Source organism: Etheostoma cragini, chromosome 17, assembly GCF_013103735.1.
Source record: "Etheostoma cragini isolate CJK2018 chromosome 17, CSU_Ecrag_1.0, whole genome shotgun sequence".
In the NCBI taxonomy this organism is placed as follows: Eukaryota; Metazoa; Chordata; class Actinopteri; order Perciformes; family Percidae; genus Etheostoma; species Etheostoma cragini.
The window spans coordinates 20,808,062-20,828,244 of NC_048423.1; the positions used below are offsets into that span (position 1 = coordinate 20,808,062).

The 20,183-nt window shown below is 39.3% G+C and overlaps 1 protein-coding gene and 1 long non-coding RNA gene across 4 annotated transcripts in view; one reads left to right on the forward strand and one right to left on the reverse strand.

Moving 5' to 3' along the window:
* piezo1 (piezo-type mechanosensitive ion channel component 1) overlaps nt 1-20,183 on the forward strand; it is a 107,016-nt gene that overhangs the window by 26,011 nt on the left and 60,822 nt on the right. For all 3 annotated transcript variants that reach the window (XM_034899227.1, XM_034899228.1, XM_034899229.1), the window contains exons 3-4: nt 9,446-9,611; nt 9,912-10,053. In XM_034899227.1, coding sequence (XP_034755118.1) covers nt 9,446-9,611; nt 9,912-10,053 — 308 coding nt within the window. The remainder of the gene's footprint in view (nt 1-9,445; nt 9,612-9,911; nt 10,054-20,183) is intronic.
* On the reverse strand, nt 1,238-19,580 carry LOC117960971. Its single transcript, XR_004660273.1, has 4 exons — nt 19,280-19,580; nt 12,176-12,179; nt 8,975-8,981; nt 1,238-1,251 (listed from the first exon to the last, which is right to left on the reverse strand). It is a non-coding gene; the product is annotated as an uncharacterized LOC117960971 (long non-coding RNA).

A 20,183-nucleotide genomic window follows, 5' to 3' on the forward strand; every position in this document is an offset into this window, starting at 1 on the left:
CGTTTAAATGAATATTGCTAGGGGCAAGGGGTGTTGTATCAAGGGAATCCAACGGTGAGTGATGGGTGCAGTGCGCTCTCCAGAGCATGCCCAGTGAATCAGTGTCTTTTGTTTGTGGCGTCGACCCTGTGATAATGGCTTCCTCCAGAGTCTAACAAACAATTCCAAAACTTCTTTGCATGCTTTAGGGGATGATTAGAGAATGAGCTTCACATGACGCAGCCTGCAAACTAAGCCACGCCCACAACTCCCAGTCACAGAGCAGGAGGGAGAAACATGAAAAATAACAAACAGGGAAACAATCAATACCATACCATACCATACCAACTTTATTTGTTAAGCGCTTTACAACAACCAAAGTTGACCAAAGTGCTGTGCAAAAAATAAACAAACAAATTTAAAATTAATAACCATACAATTAAAAAACACACAAAGTAGCAAATAAGAACAAGTAAATGAAGTCGACATCTTACTATGTGTCAAAAGCCAAAGAGAAAAGATGGGTTTTAAGAAGGGTTTTAAAGACAGATAAAGAAGAGGCCTGTTTTACATGCAAAGGCAGATCATTTCATAGTTTAGGGGCAGACACAGCAAAGGCACCGTCCCCTCTGAGCTTACGCTTAGTTTTAGGCACAGTCAGGAGCAGCTGATCATCTGACCTGAGAGCGCGGACAGGTTTATAAGAGTGTAGAAGCTCAGAGAGGTATGGCGGGGCAAGACCATTTAGTGATTTAAAAGCAAATAACAGAATTTTTAAATGGATCCTAAATTGAATAGGAAGCCAGTGTAGTGAAGCTAAAATAGGGGAGATGTGCTCATGTTTACGTGTGCCCGTTAAAAGACGTGCATCATCTGGAGACGGGTGATGGAGGACCCACTAACCCCAACATATAGTGAATTACAGTAGTCCAGCCGTGTAGTTATAAAGGCATGGATTGCAGTTTCAAAATGTTGCCTTGACAAAAAAATTTTGGGCCAATTGCCTCAAATGAAAGAAGCTTGATTTGACAACAGCTTTGATTTAATTGTCAAATTTAAGCTCAGGGTCCACTTTAACTCCTAGGTTTGTAATGTTAGATTTAATATAGGGTGCCAAGGAGCCCAAATCTACAGGCAGGGACCCAGTGGTGCCTCCAAAAACCATCACTTCTGTTTTTTTATCATTGAAACTTAAAAAGTTCAGAGCCATCCAGACTTTTATGTCGTCAAGACAATTGAATAGTTGAATAGTCCAACTGAGTTATCGTTTTTCTTTTTAAGAGGTACATAAATCTGACTGTCATCTGCATAACAGTGGAAAGAAATGCCGTACTTTCTAAGTATGGAACCAAGTGGAAGCAAATACAAAGAGAAAAGCAGAGGGCCGAGGACTGAGCCCTGTGGGACCCCACACAAGAGAGGAGCAGAGGAGGATCACTTATGCTAACACAAAACGTTCGAGCCTCTAAGTATGACCAGTCCAGTGCTATGCCACTGATGCCCACCCACTGCCTTAAATGTTTCATGATCCACTGTGTCAAATGCAGCAGTTAGATCTAAAAGCACAAGGATAACACAATCGCCAGAGTCAGTTGCTAAAAAGATATCATTAAAAACTCTTAAAAGAGCGGTTTCGGTACTGTGCAAGGTTTTGAAACCGGACTGGAAAACCTCAGGTATTTTATGTTCTTCAAAAAAGGCCAATAATTGACTGTGCACAATCTTCTCTAAGATTTTTGAAAGGAAAGGCAATTTAGAAATAGGCCTGAAATTTGCAAGAACTTACGGATCTAGAGCAGGTTTTTTAATCAGAGGTTGAATTACTGCATGTTTTAAAATTTCAGGGACCAGACCCGAGGTCAGACTACTATTTATAACTGTAACAACAGATGGTCCCACAGTGGGGAAAACCTCCTTAAATAGTTGAAGGGGGACAGCATCATTTGGAGAACCTGGGGGCTTCAAGTGACCAACAACCTCCTCTAAAAAAGAGAGAGTCCTAGGCTCAAAATGATCAAAAACAGCCGAGAAGGGGACAGAGATTGAAGGGTCTGAAGCTGAAGGTGCAATTTGAGACCTAATAGAAGTGACTTTATCAATAAAAAAGCAAAGGAAATTTTCACAGATAGCAGGAGATGCCTCCATACAAGCATTCTGCGGGGCATTTAAAAGTGAGTCAATGGTGTTAAATAAAACATGAGGCTTGTGACAATTTGCCAGAATAATATCTGAGAAATATTTTCTTTTAGCATATTTCACAGTTTCCTGGAAATGCCGCCAGCAATCCCTTAACATTTGAATAGACACCTGCAGTTTGTCCTTCTTCCACTTGCGCTCAGCTCTACGGCACTCACGTCTGGCAGCATGAGTCATGTCATTCAGCCAGGGCTCAAATTTAGTTTTAGGCTGCCTGGATTTTAATGGAGCCACAGTGTCTAAAACAGTTTGGCAGGTGGAGTGAAACCATGAGCTAAGCTCTTCTGTGTGCAATACAGACTCAGGAGTGTTGATGTTCTGACTGAAAACAGCCGAGAACTGAGCAGCAGTGGAAGGGTTAATCATGTGACAGCGCCGTGCAGCAGCGCAAGGTTTAAATGTATGACAGGCAAGAGCAGTCTCAAATAATACAGGCAATACATACAATCAGGGAGAGGAAAGGGCTGCCAACATGGCATTATGAGAATGGGTTTTGAATCATTTACAATCCTGTAATTTTCTCCACCTGTTAATAGCCTGATCAAGTGGCATTATCGCCGTCATGTCTTTCTCTTTCCCCATTAGTTACTTTATTTTCTGTGATGGTCCTCTCCATTATCAGCCATAATTCTAGCAGATAACTTGTAAAATAACACTGAAATACAATTAGGCCTGCATAAAAAAATCTCCTGCTTCCTTTTCCTGGTTCAAAAGGCTGGATACTAACACAGGCTTTCTGGTGTTACAAAGAAATTGGTGACTCATCAGAATGTGTTACTGTAGCGCCTTCTACCTGCCGCAAATCATTCTCTGACTGCGTGGGAAAAACCAAACCCGGACTGAAGCCTACTAAAGGCTAATGGGTTTACTAAAAATAGGTCTCTTTTTAATTGTTAGTCTTGTTTGCTGTTAGAAGTCATTCATTCAATTGATCATTGAATGAAAAAAGACAGCTTCAGAAAAAGTATTTATTAAAAATGAAGTTAAAAAAAATTTTAAAGTTACATTATACACTTTAAGTAACATTTTTGATGCAGGGATTTTACTTGTTTTGGAGTATTTTTACAGAGTGATATTGCTACTTTTACTGTGAAACTTTTAAATACTTCCTCCGCCCCTGGTATCATAAATGATACAAACCCACTGAGAGACCACTTTTCTTGTGAAGATTATACATGTGTGGGTTTAAGTAGTTCCTCTGATATTTCCCCACAATTTTGAAATGAAAATTACTCTTTCACCAACTGACTTGTGATCGATGGTCCCAGTTGCTAGGGGGCTAAATCAATAGATTTATATTCCAGTCCTCCCTTCTGTCTCTAATCCTGACAGTCTTTCTGATTTGGCAATTAAACTGCGTGAAGAGGCTTTTTTATTTTGGTGGGTTAAAGGGGGGGGGGGGGGGGCAATTATCAAAACCTTAGGAGCAAAACATTGACCCAGATGTGGACACCTATAAGCACAATGTCAGCCTCACACGATTTGCAAAACAATACACACAGTGATTTGCAAAACCCACTTTTATACATTAGACACAGAGGTATATCATGATGTCACTTCCTTGCAATTCCAAAGCACTGACTGAAACTACAAACCTGTGACACACACCCATCGGGTGCACGAACACATGATTGCTTAATTGTAGACAAACCAGCCAGATTTACAGTAAGAGACAGTTTAAGTCAGAACTGGAGATTAGTAAAAAACTGTCATGTGTTGAGATATTCAATTACATTCTTATACATACTGCATAAGACCCCGGGATTTACATGGTCCTAGGAGAAGAATTCTCTATAACAGTGATTCTTTGGCACTGTTATAAAATCAAGGATTTTATCTTTAAAACCATTGGGAGAATGAAGGATTCATATTTAAATGGTGCTTCTTGAAGTCAAGCAATGGTTCTAAGTGTCTTTTTTTTTGTTGAAGAAATGAGGTCTGGGTACGATATTATCTTTGAATCCTTGAGTATTTTTTTAAAGAAACAAGGCATATCTCTACATGTATGATGTCACTGTTAATTCATTGCGGCTTGCAACAACTCAGACTTAGGTATTCAAACAGCAGTATTTCAGTGGAGACAGACCACTGTGCTGCTCTGGAAGTTGTTAGAAGTCCATGAGAGTGTCATGGACAAACAGTTCCCTCCATGCTCCCTAATACCTCCATACTCTAATCCAGTTTGTTCTGTGTGCTGTTTCCTGGAGGTGAAGAGACACACTGTGATAAGACAGTTTGAGACATGAAAAATGTTAAAACGAGACGGTATCTCGCCAGGTTGGGGTAAAAAACAAAGATGAAAGCTGTTTGTGTTGCATGTGTGAACATGACTAAAAGAGATTAAAGGCCGCAGTGCAGATGTGTCAGCAGGACTGCTCTGTGTCTGCTGGATGGAGTATGGCATTTGTTCACAACACTTCTTTACTGTTACATTTCATTATGTTGATGAAATATGAAGGTCCTATTTCTGTTTGTTTAGTAAACTTTCTTATGACTGGGTAAAACATGTAAAAAACAACAGACGATTGGATTAATAATAATATTAATAATAATAATAATTCTAGAGGCTAAGCCCAAGCTTTAAGCCCCGAAGGTGCCTTTCCACAAGTAGAATAATTGATGGACTTTTTACCTTTTTGATCAATGAAAGTCCAAGTCATATTTGCCATGAACACCCTTGGTTCTATTTTTTTCCATGAGATTTGAGTCAGTAGTCCAGACAAATTACTGCTTTTATGTATGCTTGTGTGGTGTTGCTGTGCGTGCATACGTGTGTGTGTGCATGTGTGTGTGTGTCGCTGTGTGGTCCAAAATTGTATGTGTTTCTGGGTTGCACCAGAGGAACTGAGGGCAATTATTGGCTCTGACAATAATTATACACTTTAATTGTATTATATTTTACATGTCAGCAATCTCAAACTGCTACAGAGCACATAACATTGCAATGAAAAAAAGAGAGGGGCCACGGTATTTAAATTAAGTTTTAAAGGTCCAATATGATATATATTTACTGTTATAAATCCAAAAATGAAGGAGGCTGTAAATGAGGACCATGAAGTTGCAGTGTGTTTAGCGATTTTTGCCGCAATTCTAAGCCAACAACGTGTGTTCAGTCGTGTGGAGAGGCAGGAAGGATGTGTTGTTCGTATCTTAATTATAAGCCGAAAAAGTATGTCTGTCAGTTGGGTACAGAGCTCTGTGGGTGCATGGGCTTTTATGACTGTCAATATCTAACGTTAGCTACTCCGCTGTGTAATGTCTGGCTAAGTGAGACAAGCGTCTAGCAACATTGTTATGGCTCCTTTAGTGAGGAGGGGGCAGGGAGACGGCTCTCTCCAGTATATTGAATTTGTACTGCAGTAACTATTTTAAACACTCACTGTCAGTATTACATATTGCACCTTTAAGCAAGGCTTTAGGACATTCTTTGATTTTCTGAATAGGTTTAATATGTAGGTATGTAGACCTTTAAAAATACATGTTTATGAACAAATAAATATACCTATACAAGTAAATATGTCTCTCAGATGTATTGGTTTGCCCTCTTGTGGACATAATGTGCACAAATAGTTCTTTAAATATATTCCATCCTTTGTTTTTTTAAGAAGGAATATTTGTCATTTTGGTCAGTTTTGACAACCTTGCTCAATACTGAGGAATTTTCTTTAAATTCTTTTCATCTTTTATGACATTGTTTTTAAATGTTCTGCTGTCCTCCATCAGTACTGCAACCACTGCAAAGAGGAAAAGGGGCTGTGGCGCCAGCTGTGATTCTATCTGTAGCACTCCTGTCATTTTTAACAGAATCAACACATTCCAACTTTTCCCATTTGAATGCCAAAAGGTATTTTAATAGATAGATGAATCCAGCAAAGATCCAGATTCCATGTTTGAAAGGCAATATTATTTACTTTGTGTTCTGGCTAATTTCATACCTACCATGACCGCCGCATAGAATTATGTGACTACAGTAGATGGTTTCTGAAAGTAAAAAAAATATTGCATTTGCTTTTTTAACGACGTGGGCTCTTGACAGGAAATTGCGTTGGTCTTAAGCTAGCAAAGACACTTTTACTTTAACAGTGATTGTGATTGGTTGAAAGAGGTGCAAAAAAACCAGAGTGTTTTCCCCTTTTTCCATAAGAGCGATGTAGCCAGACCATACTCCAGACCACACTCCAGCACTGACACAGTGCTGGGGAGATCAATATAACAATGCGAGACTGGTATGACTGGGATTGAAAATTGAACCAAAACAATATTTTCAGCCTAAAATTAGAAGATCTCAATTGCTAATTTTACTTCTTCAATTGTGAGTCTCAGTTGTGATTTTGATAGTTATTGTTTCATAAAGAAAATGTCTTGAGGAGAAGAATGTTTTGAGCTGTGTTTGGTTTGAAATAGTCTATATCCACAACTTCTCTACTTCCCGGATTGCTTTTGTTCTACCAAACATTCTGCCGGAAATCACTCCTTTCGGATGTCCATTTTCCGATGTTCGTCAGCTTTCTTTGTGTTGTAATTCTAATCTCCGGTTGATTTCTGCGGACTAGGGTTAACTGCTCCTCAGATCTCTGCAGGGTAAATCCGGACAGCTAGCTACACTTTCTGTCCAATAAGAGTTTTCTGTCGCAAAACAAAAACAACCTTTGAACGTACAATACCTTTTCCTTCCCGAGGCTATTCTTTAGCGACAGTCGTGGCGCCGCTCGGTGCTTAGTACAGCCCAAGAGAATTGTGATTGGTTTAAAGAAATGCCAATAAACCAGAGCATGTTTTTCTCCCATTCAGGATTGGACTAGCCTTACCCTCCTAAGCAGGGCTGTTGAGGAAGGTCTGACAATGCGAGACTAGGTTTGAAAAGTATCTGGGGTAGCTCACCTGGTTGAGTGCGTTTCACAATGTTAACTGCGTGTTTAAACTGCTACCGTTACATTTAGTTAGGAGGACGTGTTGATTTAGGGGCGCTAATTTAGGAAACGCTCCTGTGGGTAGGGACAAGCAAGCTACGTGGTCGTACTGTATGTGTAGGAGGACTTGTTGATTTAGGAACTTTTAGAGTTCCTCTTGTTTCTCCACACACACACACACACACATTTCCATTCACAGAGGGTTGGGCTAGAAATACAAACAGTAGAAGGGGAAACTGCTGCAAGTGTGCCATTGGAAAATGCCTTAGTAAGATTTGACTCCTTCACATTCAATTCACTGCTATTCAGTGAATAATCAGCAACTATATTGATTAATCATCAATTAATCATGTAAGTCATTTTTCAAGCAAAAATTACATACATGAACTTGTTTTAGCTTTATAATTGTGAGGATTTACTGTTTAACAGTAATCTGAATGAATATCTCTCGAAGACATTTTAAGACATTGTTGTCCTCCCTATGCTACGTGTTAAGCCTGCTGTGTTTATAGCCACATATTATGGACACAGTGGGGATCTACTGACGGCATGTCATGGCACGGCACAGCTTTCATCACAACTAACTACCACTCATAAACACCTTGCCCTATTAAAGCATCTTCACACCCACCACTGCACATCATGTATGTGTAATGGGTGGAAGTTAGAAACATTACTGGAAGAGAAAAGGATCAAGCTTGACATGACATTTAGCCATCATAGTTGACTTATTAATGTGTGATTCCTTAAATTAACAAGGCCAGAGGAATGCAGCTGATGGTTGTAACTAGTGACTCAACATCAGTGAAGCCGAACTCAGGACTGACATCTGCCATCCATCCATTACCTCGCACAGACATATCCCAATAACTACCCTCCAGTCTGCTGTGGATTAGCATTTCTACAATTTCCTTTTGACCAACACATTGGTTCATGGTAGGCTACAGTAACATAACATTTTTGGTGGATGACCATCCCCAGATGATGGGGTTTTGGTTCTGATTAGGCCTGGGCAATAATTTAGTACTTCCAGAAATCCACTTTGATGGAATCATGTCATTATGAAATGATCATATCATAGATACGTATCTTGTTTTCTACATATATTGACATATAACTATATAGCAACCTTAACAAATAGGTGAAATGGGAATATAACACTGTGGGCACTAGTGTATTGCAGTGCACAGTAGTAGGTACTGAATATACTTTGAATGCTGCACATACACACACACACAATACTTTTTTGTAGTACAAATTCATTGTTGAATTAAGTCAGCACTTTTTTTTTACGAAAAAGGAAATTATAGAATACCATCAAGCTTATTCTTTAAGTAGGTGTTTATGTTTCACTTTTGATAAAGGTACGTTAGCAGTTTCCAGATGCTTCCAGTCGTTGTGCTAAAATAAACATGCGATATTCGCATCTGACCCAGGGTAAGATTGGGAAAGGCATGAGTAAGAGGCATGAGTAAGTTTTTACACAAAAAAAAACAGTGTCTAGAAGTATATGATAGTAATCCCTTTAAGCCATCACTTATGACCCACTAGAAATGTGTGGTGGTGTCTGTATTTGCAGAGACCCTGCCACCTGCATGTATTTCCTTATTTTGCCTTGTCCAGGACATTTTTGGGCCTCAGCCTCTGTAAAACCATGCAAGAGGAAGCTACCAAAAGGGTGGATACAGTGCAGAAAAAACGCAAATAAAGTGAGTCGAAACACCAAGCAGACAAAGCTCTTTCCAAACGAGAGTGAATCTGGAGTTGGCTTTTACCTGCTGGCAAGCACCATAAACACTAGTTGAGCCAGCGGGAGTGACCAATTTTAAATGTTTTTAAAAACTGGAACTTACAAATCCTTTTAAAGGAAAACTTTGTTTTTATTCAACCCGGAATCTATTTTCCTATGTTCCATGTCTAAGTGGGTATAGGGAACAACACTCTTTGATTTTAGGCCAGTATTAAGCAAGACAAACAAGCTACAATGTAATGTTAATCAGTAATTGCGCACCTTTAATTTACGTCCACAAAAAGTACTTGTTTTGCAACTGACATACTCAGATTATTAGTTACAGTGTTGACCTTTTTGCTTAAGATTAAGATTCTTTTTTGTTTAACATGAAACATCACCAAAATTGCTGTTGCCAAACCCACCCGACTCCATTTAAATAAACAGTAATTCTATCATTGTAAAACTAACTTTTTCACCAATGTATGGGAAAATTGGGTCGAGTTTGAACCCCCCCCCCCCCATAAAAAAAAAGAAAAGAAAAAAAGAAATGCTGTAAAAATGCATATGCTGTATTTGACTGTACATTGAACTTTGTTTCCCCTTGTCTTCTTGTCTCCCTGTCTTCCAGGTCACACAGGTCGGTTTATCAGAGCGGTATTCTGTACCAGTCTACTATTTGTACTGTCTCACATCTGCTTCCAGACAGTACTATACACATATCCTCCTCTCAACATCGCTATAGGTGATAACTGTTCACAATGGGACACCATAAGCAGACAAATAGGACTGTCCAGGTATGTTACTATTGTAGCACCAGTTATCTTGCCATTGTCATTAATGTTTGGAGTGCTAATTGATGAAGGGTGTCTAAATTATGAGTTTGATTATCCAAACAATACTCTGCTAGAGTGAAGTTTTTACATAGCAACATGCAGCAGGTTCATTTTTTTTGCCCCCATTAGGGGGACTTGCAAAATATTTGAGGAAATATAAGAATGTAAGACTTTCAGTTCCATCTACATGCAGGTGTTTGTAGATGGAAAAATGTTTGACCCCCTTTGACATTTCCACATATGCATGTGTGTGTCTTGTAGGCTTCCCTTGGATGATCCGTGGAGTGTATTACGCCTTCTGTGTCCTGACCTGGGTGTGTGTGTGGTTGCCCTGATTACAATGGTCCTCTGCAACAGATTGGTCAGAAACAGAAGAATGGTGGCTGCTGCCAACATTACAGCGGTGAGTAATTTGAGTGTTTGCAAGAGTGAGAGATGCAGCTGAAGGGGTCACTGTGTTGCTGGGATGAAAATCTAAATTGACATGGTGTTTAATTGATGACACGGTGCTGCTTTATGAAGAAAGTTGACTGGAAGATAATGCAAATCAGTATCAGTAAGTTCGATTCACTTAAAGTGAATTTGTTTTTCATTGGTGATGGCGCAACGCACATTCCTTTGGTGAAGGAGATCTGGCTTCATGTTTAATGTAGGCAGCCTGTCAGACCATCAGATTATCTCATGGTAGGCTTATAGTATGTCTGTCATTTATGGATATCAGTAGTAGGCAGCTGTGATATAACCTTTTTGCTTTTTCTGGCACAATTTCTTCTTAGCCATGCTTTTGTTTTTATTAAGCAGACTAAAATTGCTGCAATGGTTTTTGGTGCCCTTCTTAAAGAATTTTTCCTTGTTTTGAACAATGTGTTTTCATCCCTTAAAAAGGTCGGCTACCGTTGTTTGGGCTTTATAAACATGGCTGACAGCCTTCTCCTTGCTGTACTGAATGTTATTAAACTCTGTGTGTGTCCACAGAGCGCTAATGCAGATATGGATTGAATTAGGCTCAGTGACTTTACAGTGATTGCCCCTGTGTAAAACCATATGAGCTCAGTTCGAAAGGCCACACTAGTGCCTAGTTGTTATACTGACTTGCCTCTTTTTCTCTAACCCTTAACCTAATAAGTATTTTATTACCACAGTAGACAAATATTTCACAACAAGTCTTACAGTCCCAAGTGAACAGTTTCAGTAAAAGTAGCAAAAGTCCTCATTGTGAAAGAACAGTAGAGGTTAGTTTGCCATTTAAGGGAAGACCTTATTCCTCCAGTTTAAGAGATTTCCATAATTTTAGGTCAGTTGATGAAAAGAGTTAAGGAAAGATGGACCGAAGGAAGAAAGGAAGAATGAGAAGAAGGAAAGACAAAAGGGATTAATAAAAGGGAAAACTAAGATGATAGCTGTACTTGATGAACTTATCTGATACCTTTTTTTAAATTGGCAAACTTACAAACTCTGAAGTGATTTGTACCTGGTTCAGCCCACTTGTTCAAACATGAGGACAGTGTGATATTTCAAATTTCAGGTATTGGCTTTCATAGAAATCATATTTTGATTATATAATACAATTGTGGTTTGTTTTACAAAACTTTAAAGTACACAAACAGGAGCACCAAGCAGAGCACACCTTTAATAACCCAAGCATTATTTGTGTTGCTCCTCATGGTGTCCAGGAGCTCTCTAAGCTTTGCCTCTATGTTGGGAACTGGCTTTTAGTAAACTAGGAGTCACAACAGGCAAAGTTAGCCTGATGTTGTAGGTGATGGCATCTCTGAAAACTGGCTCTCACAGACATAAGGACAGCAGAGATAAGGGCTAGGAGAGCTAGCATCGGTGTGAACACATGTGCAGATGGCTTGGTAAACAAGTGTTTCTAGTCAACATTGACGTCGACTTGGGAGAGACACATACTTACCTTGTTCACTTCTCCAACTGAGCTGCCACACAAACATAGACAAACAGCATGTCTACGTTTGTGTGTGGGTATCTCTTTCTTTGGAAAGTATTGAGATTTTTTTTATAGTTCTAGTTGTTAGCATTGTTTCTTCCCATTATTCTATGTATTATAATTCAAGGTGCTCTAAGTGATGTTGGGTGATGTAACTTCTTGTTGACGTTCAAAGTATTTTATAACAAAACGGAGGCAAGCTCACCCCTCCCTCCTCCTCATCCTGTCCCCTCCCCCTCCCTTCCGTGCACTAACACCATAACCCTCACCCCCAAATCCTTCTTGGCTAGAACACTATTTATGTTTCGTGTTTCAGGTTGGCGCAGTTTGTTTTTGTTGGCAAAAACAGGCAGGCAGCTAGCAGATAGTGAGGAGATGTTTTTTACAGTGTGTTCTGAGGACAAGCAGCTAGCAGATAGTGAGGAGGTGTTTTTTACAGTGTCTTCTGAGGACAGGCAGCTAGCAGATAGTGAGGAGATGTTTTTTAAAGTGTGTTCTGGGGACAGGCAGCTAGCAGATAGTGAGTAGATTTTTGTTGTATGTGAAAAAAAATTTTGTAGTCCAAAAAATGCGTGACATTGCTTCACCTTTCAGTATTTCCAAAAGATTGGTATGCGGACCAATGCTGGTCAACGAGCGACCCTTGGTGGTCTGCGAGTAGATTTGGTAAAATTTCATGCTTTTAATTTTAAATTCAAAAAACTTTCTCAAAAGGTCAGCCAGCCACCTCAAACACTTTTTTATGGGGTAAAATATTTATTATTTTGTTAGTCCTCAAAAAGTTGAATAAGCACTGCTTAAGTTCATCCCCATACTCCTCTGTCTGATCTGTGTGTGTGTGTGTGTGTTTCCACCTCCCTGTCAATGTTAATTACTGATTTAAGGGTCTTTATTGGCATGACTGCATACATAAAAATTTCAGCCAAAGCAAACTACACAATTAGCCTACAATACCCAATAATAATAAAAAAAAATGGGAGACCTTAAGGACTATGGATAAAAATAACATTAGATATAAATAACGCTGATATTAATTAATTGCCATGTGAGACAGACTGTTTATAAAGTTGCGGAGTTCATGACAAGATGCTACATATCTCACTGTCAGTTTACAGCCGTCCTCCCTTTCTTCCAGTTGGACTGGAAGTCTCTTGAAGTCTCTTACATAGAGAAACTCTTGAAATATTTGTATTATTTTTGTAAAGAATTAGTCTCTAAGGCTTTGATATTGCCTTCACTGGGTTAGGAAGGGCAGCTCTAGTTCATCTGTTCTCTGGTCACAGTAAACCCCAAGCTCTCTTTGCTGGGCAGCCAGGGCTGTCCGTGTCCGCTACTTCCATTTGCTCACTCAGTCTGTACTTAGTCAATGTTTTCCTCAGTTTTATTTCAGACACTTTGCAGGTTGCAACAGTGTACTTCCTGTTCAGGGCCAGATAGGTTTGCATTTTGTCCTGGAATTTTGTTAGTTCTGGAGAGTGGGCCACTTGTTTTAATATGATTTGAAAAATTTAAAGCTTGTTTTTGAATATTTTATAGTAGAGGATATTGGCCTAAACCAGCTCTGCATGTAGAGTATGGAGCTCTTCTCTGCACCTGGAAAATACTTTAGCAGAACTCGGCATGCAGGATTTAAGCGTAATGTTTGTCCCATTTTGTCCAATCTTGTTGAGTCTGTCCCCCACACCTGGCTGCCATATAATGCAATAAGTTCAATAATTCATTTTAATATTTTGAGCCTGGTTAAAACTGGTAATTCACTGGTTTTAGATCTCTTGATTGCATATAAAGATGTTTTGCTTTGTATTTTAGTTCATTTTTTAGTCCGTTTCCTGTTTGAAATGTTCTAAAATATTCATAATGAATTTTTTGTTGGACAAAGTTGTTTGCATTGTGAGTCCTTTTTTTACCTTCTCACTTTTTTCTGACTCATTTTTTTCTGTCTCCGGGGCAACCTCCCAAACTAGCAGAACAGAGATGTAGCGCAGTCGAGGAGGAGAAGGAAATGGAATCTGAGTGCATTACATATTTCATTACAGGTTTTGAGACTTTTTCACGATGATATGATGAACAGTCAAATTACACGTAAACCATTATTGTTGTTTTTACCCTTTTAGCGGCAGGGTCACATGGTGGCAATCTCGGACAGTTGGCCGGTTAATGTGTCTAACATTTTGCTACAGAGCAAGTAATCTCAAGAACTAGTGGCAATATAGACATTGGATTATGGACCTTAAAGGATGCTTCCTAGCAATTCAGGTGACCTCCCTGACCTTTTTTAATGGCCATTTTCAGATAAAATGTCTTGACTTCTTGAAAAGGTATCTTAAAAACAAAGAATAAGATTTTGATTAAATGTAACATGGATATTCATGATCTGCTGAGGATGAATCCTTATCTTTGGTGTCCCCCATTTCCCTAGAACCTCTTACTCTTTTCAGAGAACAATGTTTTTGGCTCACACGGCAAGGCTGGCATGGTAAATGTCAGGATGTTCACTCAATCCAACATTGCCAAATTGTGCAGAAAGCATTATTGCAAATGGAGCATTACACTTAAGTGCCATTACTAGCAGCTTAGATTCAATGTTTAAAGCTGCACTGGTAGCAGTCTACACGATTCTGGGAAAAATACAATTCATTTTTTTGCTTAGATATCACAATTCTCTGCCACAATTTTTTGACCATGACAAGAAAACAAAACAAATTGGCAGTACCAAACCAAGGTTATTATAGTTTTGTATTTTTCATTAGTTTTTATTTTTGTTTTCAAATTCAGTTTAGTTTTAATACATTTTTAAAGCGGGTTTGCTAGTTATGTTTTTGTTTTGTGAAAATGCTTAGTTTTAGGTTACTTTTAGTCTTTTTTTGTAATATGGGTTACTTTGGTTATAAGGTTAACACCACTACAAACAATGTACATATGATGATGAGCACAGATATGTAATATGATATATTATATATACTAGATCTGTAAACAGTCAGTAAGTGCAGAATGTGTTTGACGTGTTCCAGGAGAGAAACTTAAACAGCCAACAGACCAAAGAAGTAAGACATCTACAGGTGTTTTGAACTTGCATTTGAGTAAAGCTGTGAACTATTTGAAGTTAATTGACTCACACAGCTGTGTAGACATTCCAGTATTAATCCACATATTAACCCACGTCCCCCCCCCGCATTTGGTGTTCCTGCTATCGGGTCACCAGTGACAGCAGCCTGTAGTGTTTTCTGTCCTGCTGTTGTCTCTGTCATGCTGCTGGCCCTACGTATCCATACATCAATGCCCGTAATGTTACCGGGGTTAGCTTGCAGTGCAGCTTGCATTGAAGTGCTTGGGAGCACTTTAAAACCTATTTTATACAGTTTATTTAAAACTCACAGATGAAATGCATTCTGCTTGTAAAATTAAATGAGGACCAATTTCTTTTTGAATTCATTTAAAAATTTAATTGTGAACAGGGTGAATCGAGATTGTGATTTTATAACGGTTAATCATGCAGGCCTAGTGTACAGTAATAGAGAAGTAGTGTATAATAATACATTTTATTTATATGGCGCTTTACATCGTACTCAAGACACTTTACGGTAAAACCAGCACATATAGAACATTAAAAACAGATAAGCAATAAAACCACCACATAAAACATGCATGTTAAAAGCAGATAAAAACATATGAACTATGAATGACATAAAACGCCCGTCCCTTGTAGCCGTGATAAATTAGCCTGAAGCGAATGCTTAGCTTCTTGTTCAGGAGGAAGAGGCCCTAAGCTGTCTTCATCTTTCAAATACATCTTCAATATTTACCCGGGGTTTGTAATGTCTCTGGTTACACAACAAGATGCCTGGAAGTCTGGAATGTGTCTGGGGACACTAGTGGTTGCACTATGACCGTTAATTGCACTTTATTGTGTTTCTATGCTGTATTGCACATGTTTTGTATGTTTTACATTTTTATACATTTTTACATATCATTTTTATATACAGTGTATATAATATATATAGTGTATATAATATATATACACTGTATACACAATATATATATATACACTGTATGTATATTATTTTATTAAAGAAGTTCATGTTTCAAGTGGTATCGACATCAACATTGAGAATCGTGTAATTTTACTAGTACTGGCAACAACTACTGAATTTTTAGTATTGTGACATCTATACATACAACAACCTGCTCATTAGATAAATATTCATGCACATTCCCACACAGATGGCGCAGCATTGAGTTGCAATTTGGTTTTTTTGGAGGCTCCAAAATCAAGGTTGCGGCTGTCGCCATGGTCCCACTACATGTTCTGTGATGCCACGTTACATCCTGCCACAATCTGCGGTAACCAGCTAAGTCCTGCTGTGCCTTGTAACCGCACAGTGCCCTGCTATGCCACGAACAAGGACAGCAAAGAACTACTACAAACTAATACTGTATGTTTGGGACTGTTATTGCCACTCTTCATTCTAACCCCAACCGGTCGTCAGACACCGCCTACCAAGAGCCTGGGTCTGTCCGAGGTTTCTTCCCAAAGGGGAGTTTTTTCTTGCCACTGTCGCAATGTTGCTTGCTCTGGAGAAAACTACTAGAACTGTTGGGTCCTAGTAAATTCTGGAGTGTGGTCTAGAACTGCTCTATCTGTAAAGTGTCTTGAGACAACTCTTGTTATGAATTGATACTATAAATAAAATTGAATTGAAATTGAATTCAGTGTCTTGCCCAAGGACATGTAGACTGCTGGGGCCAGGGATTGAACCGCCACCAAAAGTTATGTGTAACGGGGAAAATCTATTCTTAGATGCTTTGGGATTATCTCCTGAACGATTTATTATTTCATAATTCCGAGGGTTTCCTAAGCCAAATACCTCTGTCTGAGTGGTTTCTTTTACACATAGCAGTGAAGTCACATTTTGTAGGAGGAGGATGAGTTTCTGTGATATTGCTGTCTCAGGACGAAGAAACATGAGATACTTGAGAGACACCTGTTACTGCATATCATGACTTGGTGTTTTGCTGGTACTTTTCTATACTGTGAGTTCAGGGATATTAGACTGATATGTGGGTTTTTATAGCTGCTGATAATTGTTATCAGCAGCCTAATAATGAGAACAGGCTTCTATCTTTATTCTTAGTCTGACCTATATTGTAATTAGGTGATGAAACCTGATTACATGTAATAACACTTAATGATGAAGAGTGAAAACAAGCAGTAAAGAAAATTGATACAATGTACCGTATGAGTCTGTGTTAAGTGTACCATTACACCCCTCGGCTGCCTGCTCCAATAAACAAGATTTGACGAATAAAGAAGACTGCAGCATAAGCAGTGTGTGTATAAGTGTGTAAGAGTAGAGGCCCCATAAAACTTTCCCAACGCTTCAATTTAGACTTTATAAGCATTTTATATATTCAATAAAGTAGAATCATACAGAGTTGAACCCAAACATTCTGATTTCCACAAAAAACGTGACAAAGTAAATGAATAAATATTATTATTTTTTGGCAAAAATCAAAACGAGTAAATAACTTTGGATTACCACTGGTGCACCGTGTATGGTATATCTCAGATGGGTTCATGTATCCATTCTTGTTGGGTCTGTCTCTTTGTCCCTCTCCCAGCCACATTCCCTATTCACCAGGCCCCGTCATTGGCATTTATTTGTATCCATCCACCTAATGCTTTTGGACTTTCTGTCCTTTCCCCATCACCTGGCTGCCCCACCCACCTAAACACCTCTTCCCACTTCCCTCATTGGCTCTGTAGTTGCCCGGCCTTTCCTGCCAACACCTTGTCTGAATCTCATTCCCTCATCAGCCTCTCATAGTGCGTTTAATTTACCTTGGAACTTGGAAGCTGGAGCTGGTAATGACACACCGAGTTAAATTCATTCCATTTACAAGTATGATTTTTCATTGTGGAGTTAGCTCTATCCGGGTTAGCCATTTATAGCAATACCAGTTTATACCAGTGCATTACGCTGACTTTTGCGCTGTTCAGGGTTTTAAAACAGGTTTGGAAAACCTCTAGAATATTATTTTCTTCCAGAAAGGCCGTAATTTACTGTGCACAATCTTCTCTAGGATTTTTGAAAGGAAAGGCAATTTAGAGATAGGCCTAAAATTTTCAAGGACTGCACGACCTAGAGCAGGTTTTATAGCAGGGGTTGTACTACTGCATGTTTAAAATTTTACCGGAGTCCAGGACTTATATGAAAACTGCCTAACCCTTTTCCTATAAAACATGTCAAAGGTGTTTTTATTTCTAGTCTAGAATTTTTGTTTTCTCCCAAAATAACTATGCAACAGTAGTTTGCCTACAGACCTGACAGCTCTGTAGGCCATGTGTAAGGGGTCCACGAGTGGGTAAGAAGTGCTTTTGAGGGGAGACAGAAGAAGGCCCAAATGACTTCATTGCCACAGAAATCAGGGCGTCAGGTCTGTAGTCAAGTCCTGTGGTCCTGGGTTTTTAGGGATGGGGATTACGATGGCGGTACTAAAGCAGGCTAGTACTTGGCATGTCTCTGGTACGGTGTTAAATTCCGCAGCCTGTCTCCCTGACCCCATTTCCACCTGGTAATAAAATCTGATCTGAGTTATCAGATCTTAGAACACATTCTGCTGCCAAGTGGGAACACATGTACTTAGAGCTGTCCATCTTGTGATCAGATCACTCAGGACTGATTTTACAGTAAGACTAGGTTGAAATGCGGCCTCTTACCCCCCCCCCCCACCCTCCAGTCACATTGATAATTCCCCAAACCTTTGCCAATCTCTTTCCATCCATCCAGATGTACAGTGTGGAAGGAGAGACAGAAGCACCCTGCTGTTCTGTATAAAAAGTATGAATGGCAGGAGAGTGGGTCTAGCGTTGAGCCGGCATCATAAGTCGTCACAGAGCTGATTCAACATCTGCGTAAAGAGACAGGTGCATGGTGGGACCACAATTCACACTAAGTTTTAACTCTATTTTGATACACGTAACTCCTCTTTTGCTTTCAGAATGCGAGCATGCTATCTTAAATCAAACTTTGGGGCAGCATTATGGAGGTATTGTTTGGTTAAGTGAATAAATTGCAAAGTTAGTGTTATGGCAGATCTTCTTTGTGGCAATATTGTGTAATCTCTGTGTAAAAGAGCTTGAGTCTAGTTGGTAAGGGAGGAGGGGGCCTCTGAGGTAGCCAGGTATGGAGAGGCCCTGGCCTCGAGGGATGGTGTCAGGAATGTCCCATTGTCTTTCAGATGGACAGTTTAACTCAATAATTAAGTAATTCAAGTTGTTGGCCAAGCCAGGACTTATGACTTTTACAGTATGGTTAGTTCCTTTATTAAATAATTAATTTTTTTGTTCCGTTTGTCTATTCGTTTTTTGTTTTTTTTGTCTGTCAACTACGGAAAAACTACAGGCCTGATATTCAATAAGAGCCCATTACATTTTTGAGTGGGTCCCACTCATGGGGCGGATATATAAATTATGTAGTGCTTCCAGTGCTATAACAGTGTTACTAGCATTGCTCCCACTATCCTCTGTGACATGCTGTCTTCCACTTCGCCTGACAACTCTTCTCCTAAAAATGCAGCTCTGAGATAACAGAGCTCAGCACGTAGCTTCACTCACTCAAAGCAGATAGTATGCATTAAATAAAAACAGGACATGTAATTTTATTCTTTGCAGTTATCTGACATTAAAGGTGCCCTGCCACACAAAACCTCTTTTACTTGCATTTTTTGAAATATGTTAGCTCCATATGTGTTTGTGTAATGTTGTGAAAATGTGAAAATGAACTGCTACCTCCTCTGTCAACTCTAGCCACTGAGAAGAAATAGGGGGAGAAATCAGGCCAATAACAACAGCTGGTCAGTCTGATGTCATGTTGCCTGAGCTCATCACTATTCATGAGCTCGTCCAGTTGCGCTGGGTAAAGGATGCCGATAGCCAGGCTCTCATTGGCTAGCTGCCAATCAGAGTCAAGCAGCTTAGCTGAGTAAATATTAATGAGGGGAAACCCTGGTATTACATTCCTGTGGTGTTGGAACAATTTAAAAACATTAGTTCCATACTGGGAAATTACACTGCATTCAAATTATAATATAGGTCATGCTTTGGCGCTGGTATGCGCTTACTTTTAGTTACATTACATGTTATTTAGCTGACGCTTTTATTCAAAGTGACTTACAATTACCATGTACGTAAGAGGTTACACGCCTCTGGAGCAACGCGTCTTGCTCAGGAACACATTGGCTGCTGTATCACAGTGGGAATTGAACCCAGATTTCCCACACCAAAGGTCTGTGTCATATTCACTGCGCCAACACCACCTAGTTCATAATAGTTGATGTCATTGAGAGCCAGACCCATCTCCACAGTGCTGTGGGATAAGATCTGGCTACCACTTGTTACTACTGCTTGTACAACTTGGTTACTTGTTTTGGTGAAATATTTGAAGGCAGCAAAAGAAAGAGCTCCCATACAATATTAAATGAAGTTAACTGTTCACACAATACAGTAAAGTCAGCTATTGAAATTAGCTGGATACATGTATAAACGTAATTTGCTCTGACAAGTATTTCGCTGTGTGTACTTCATC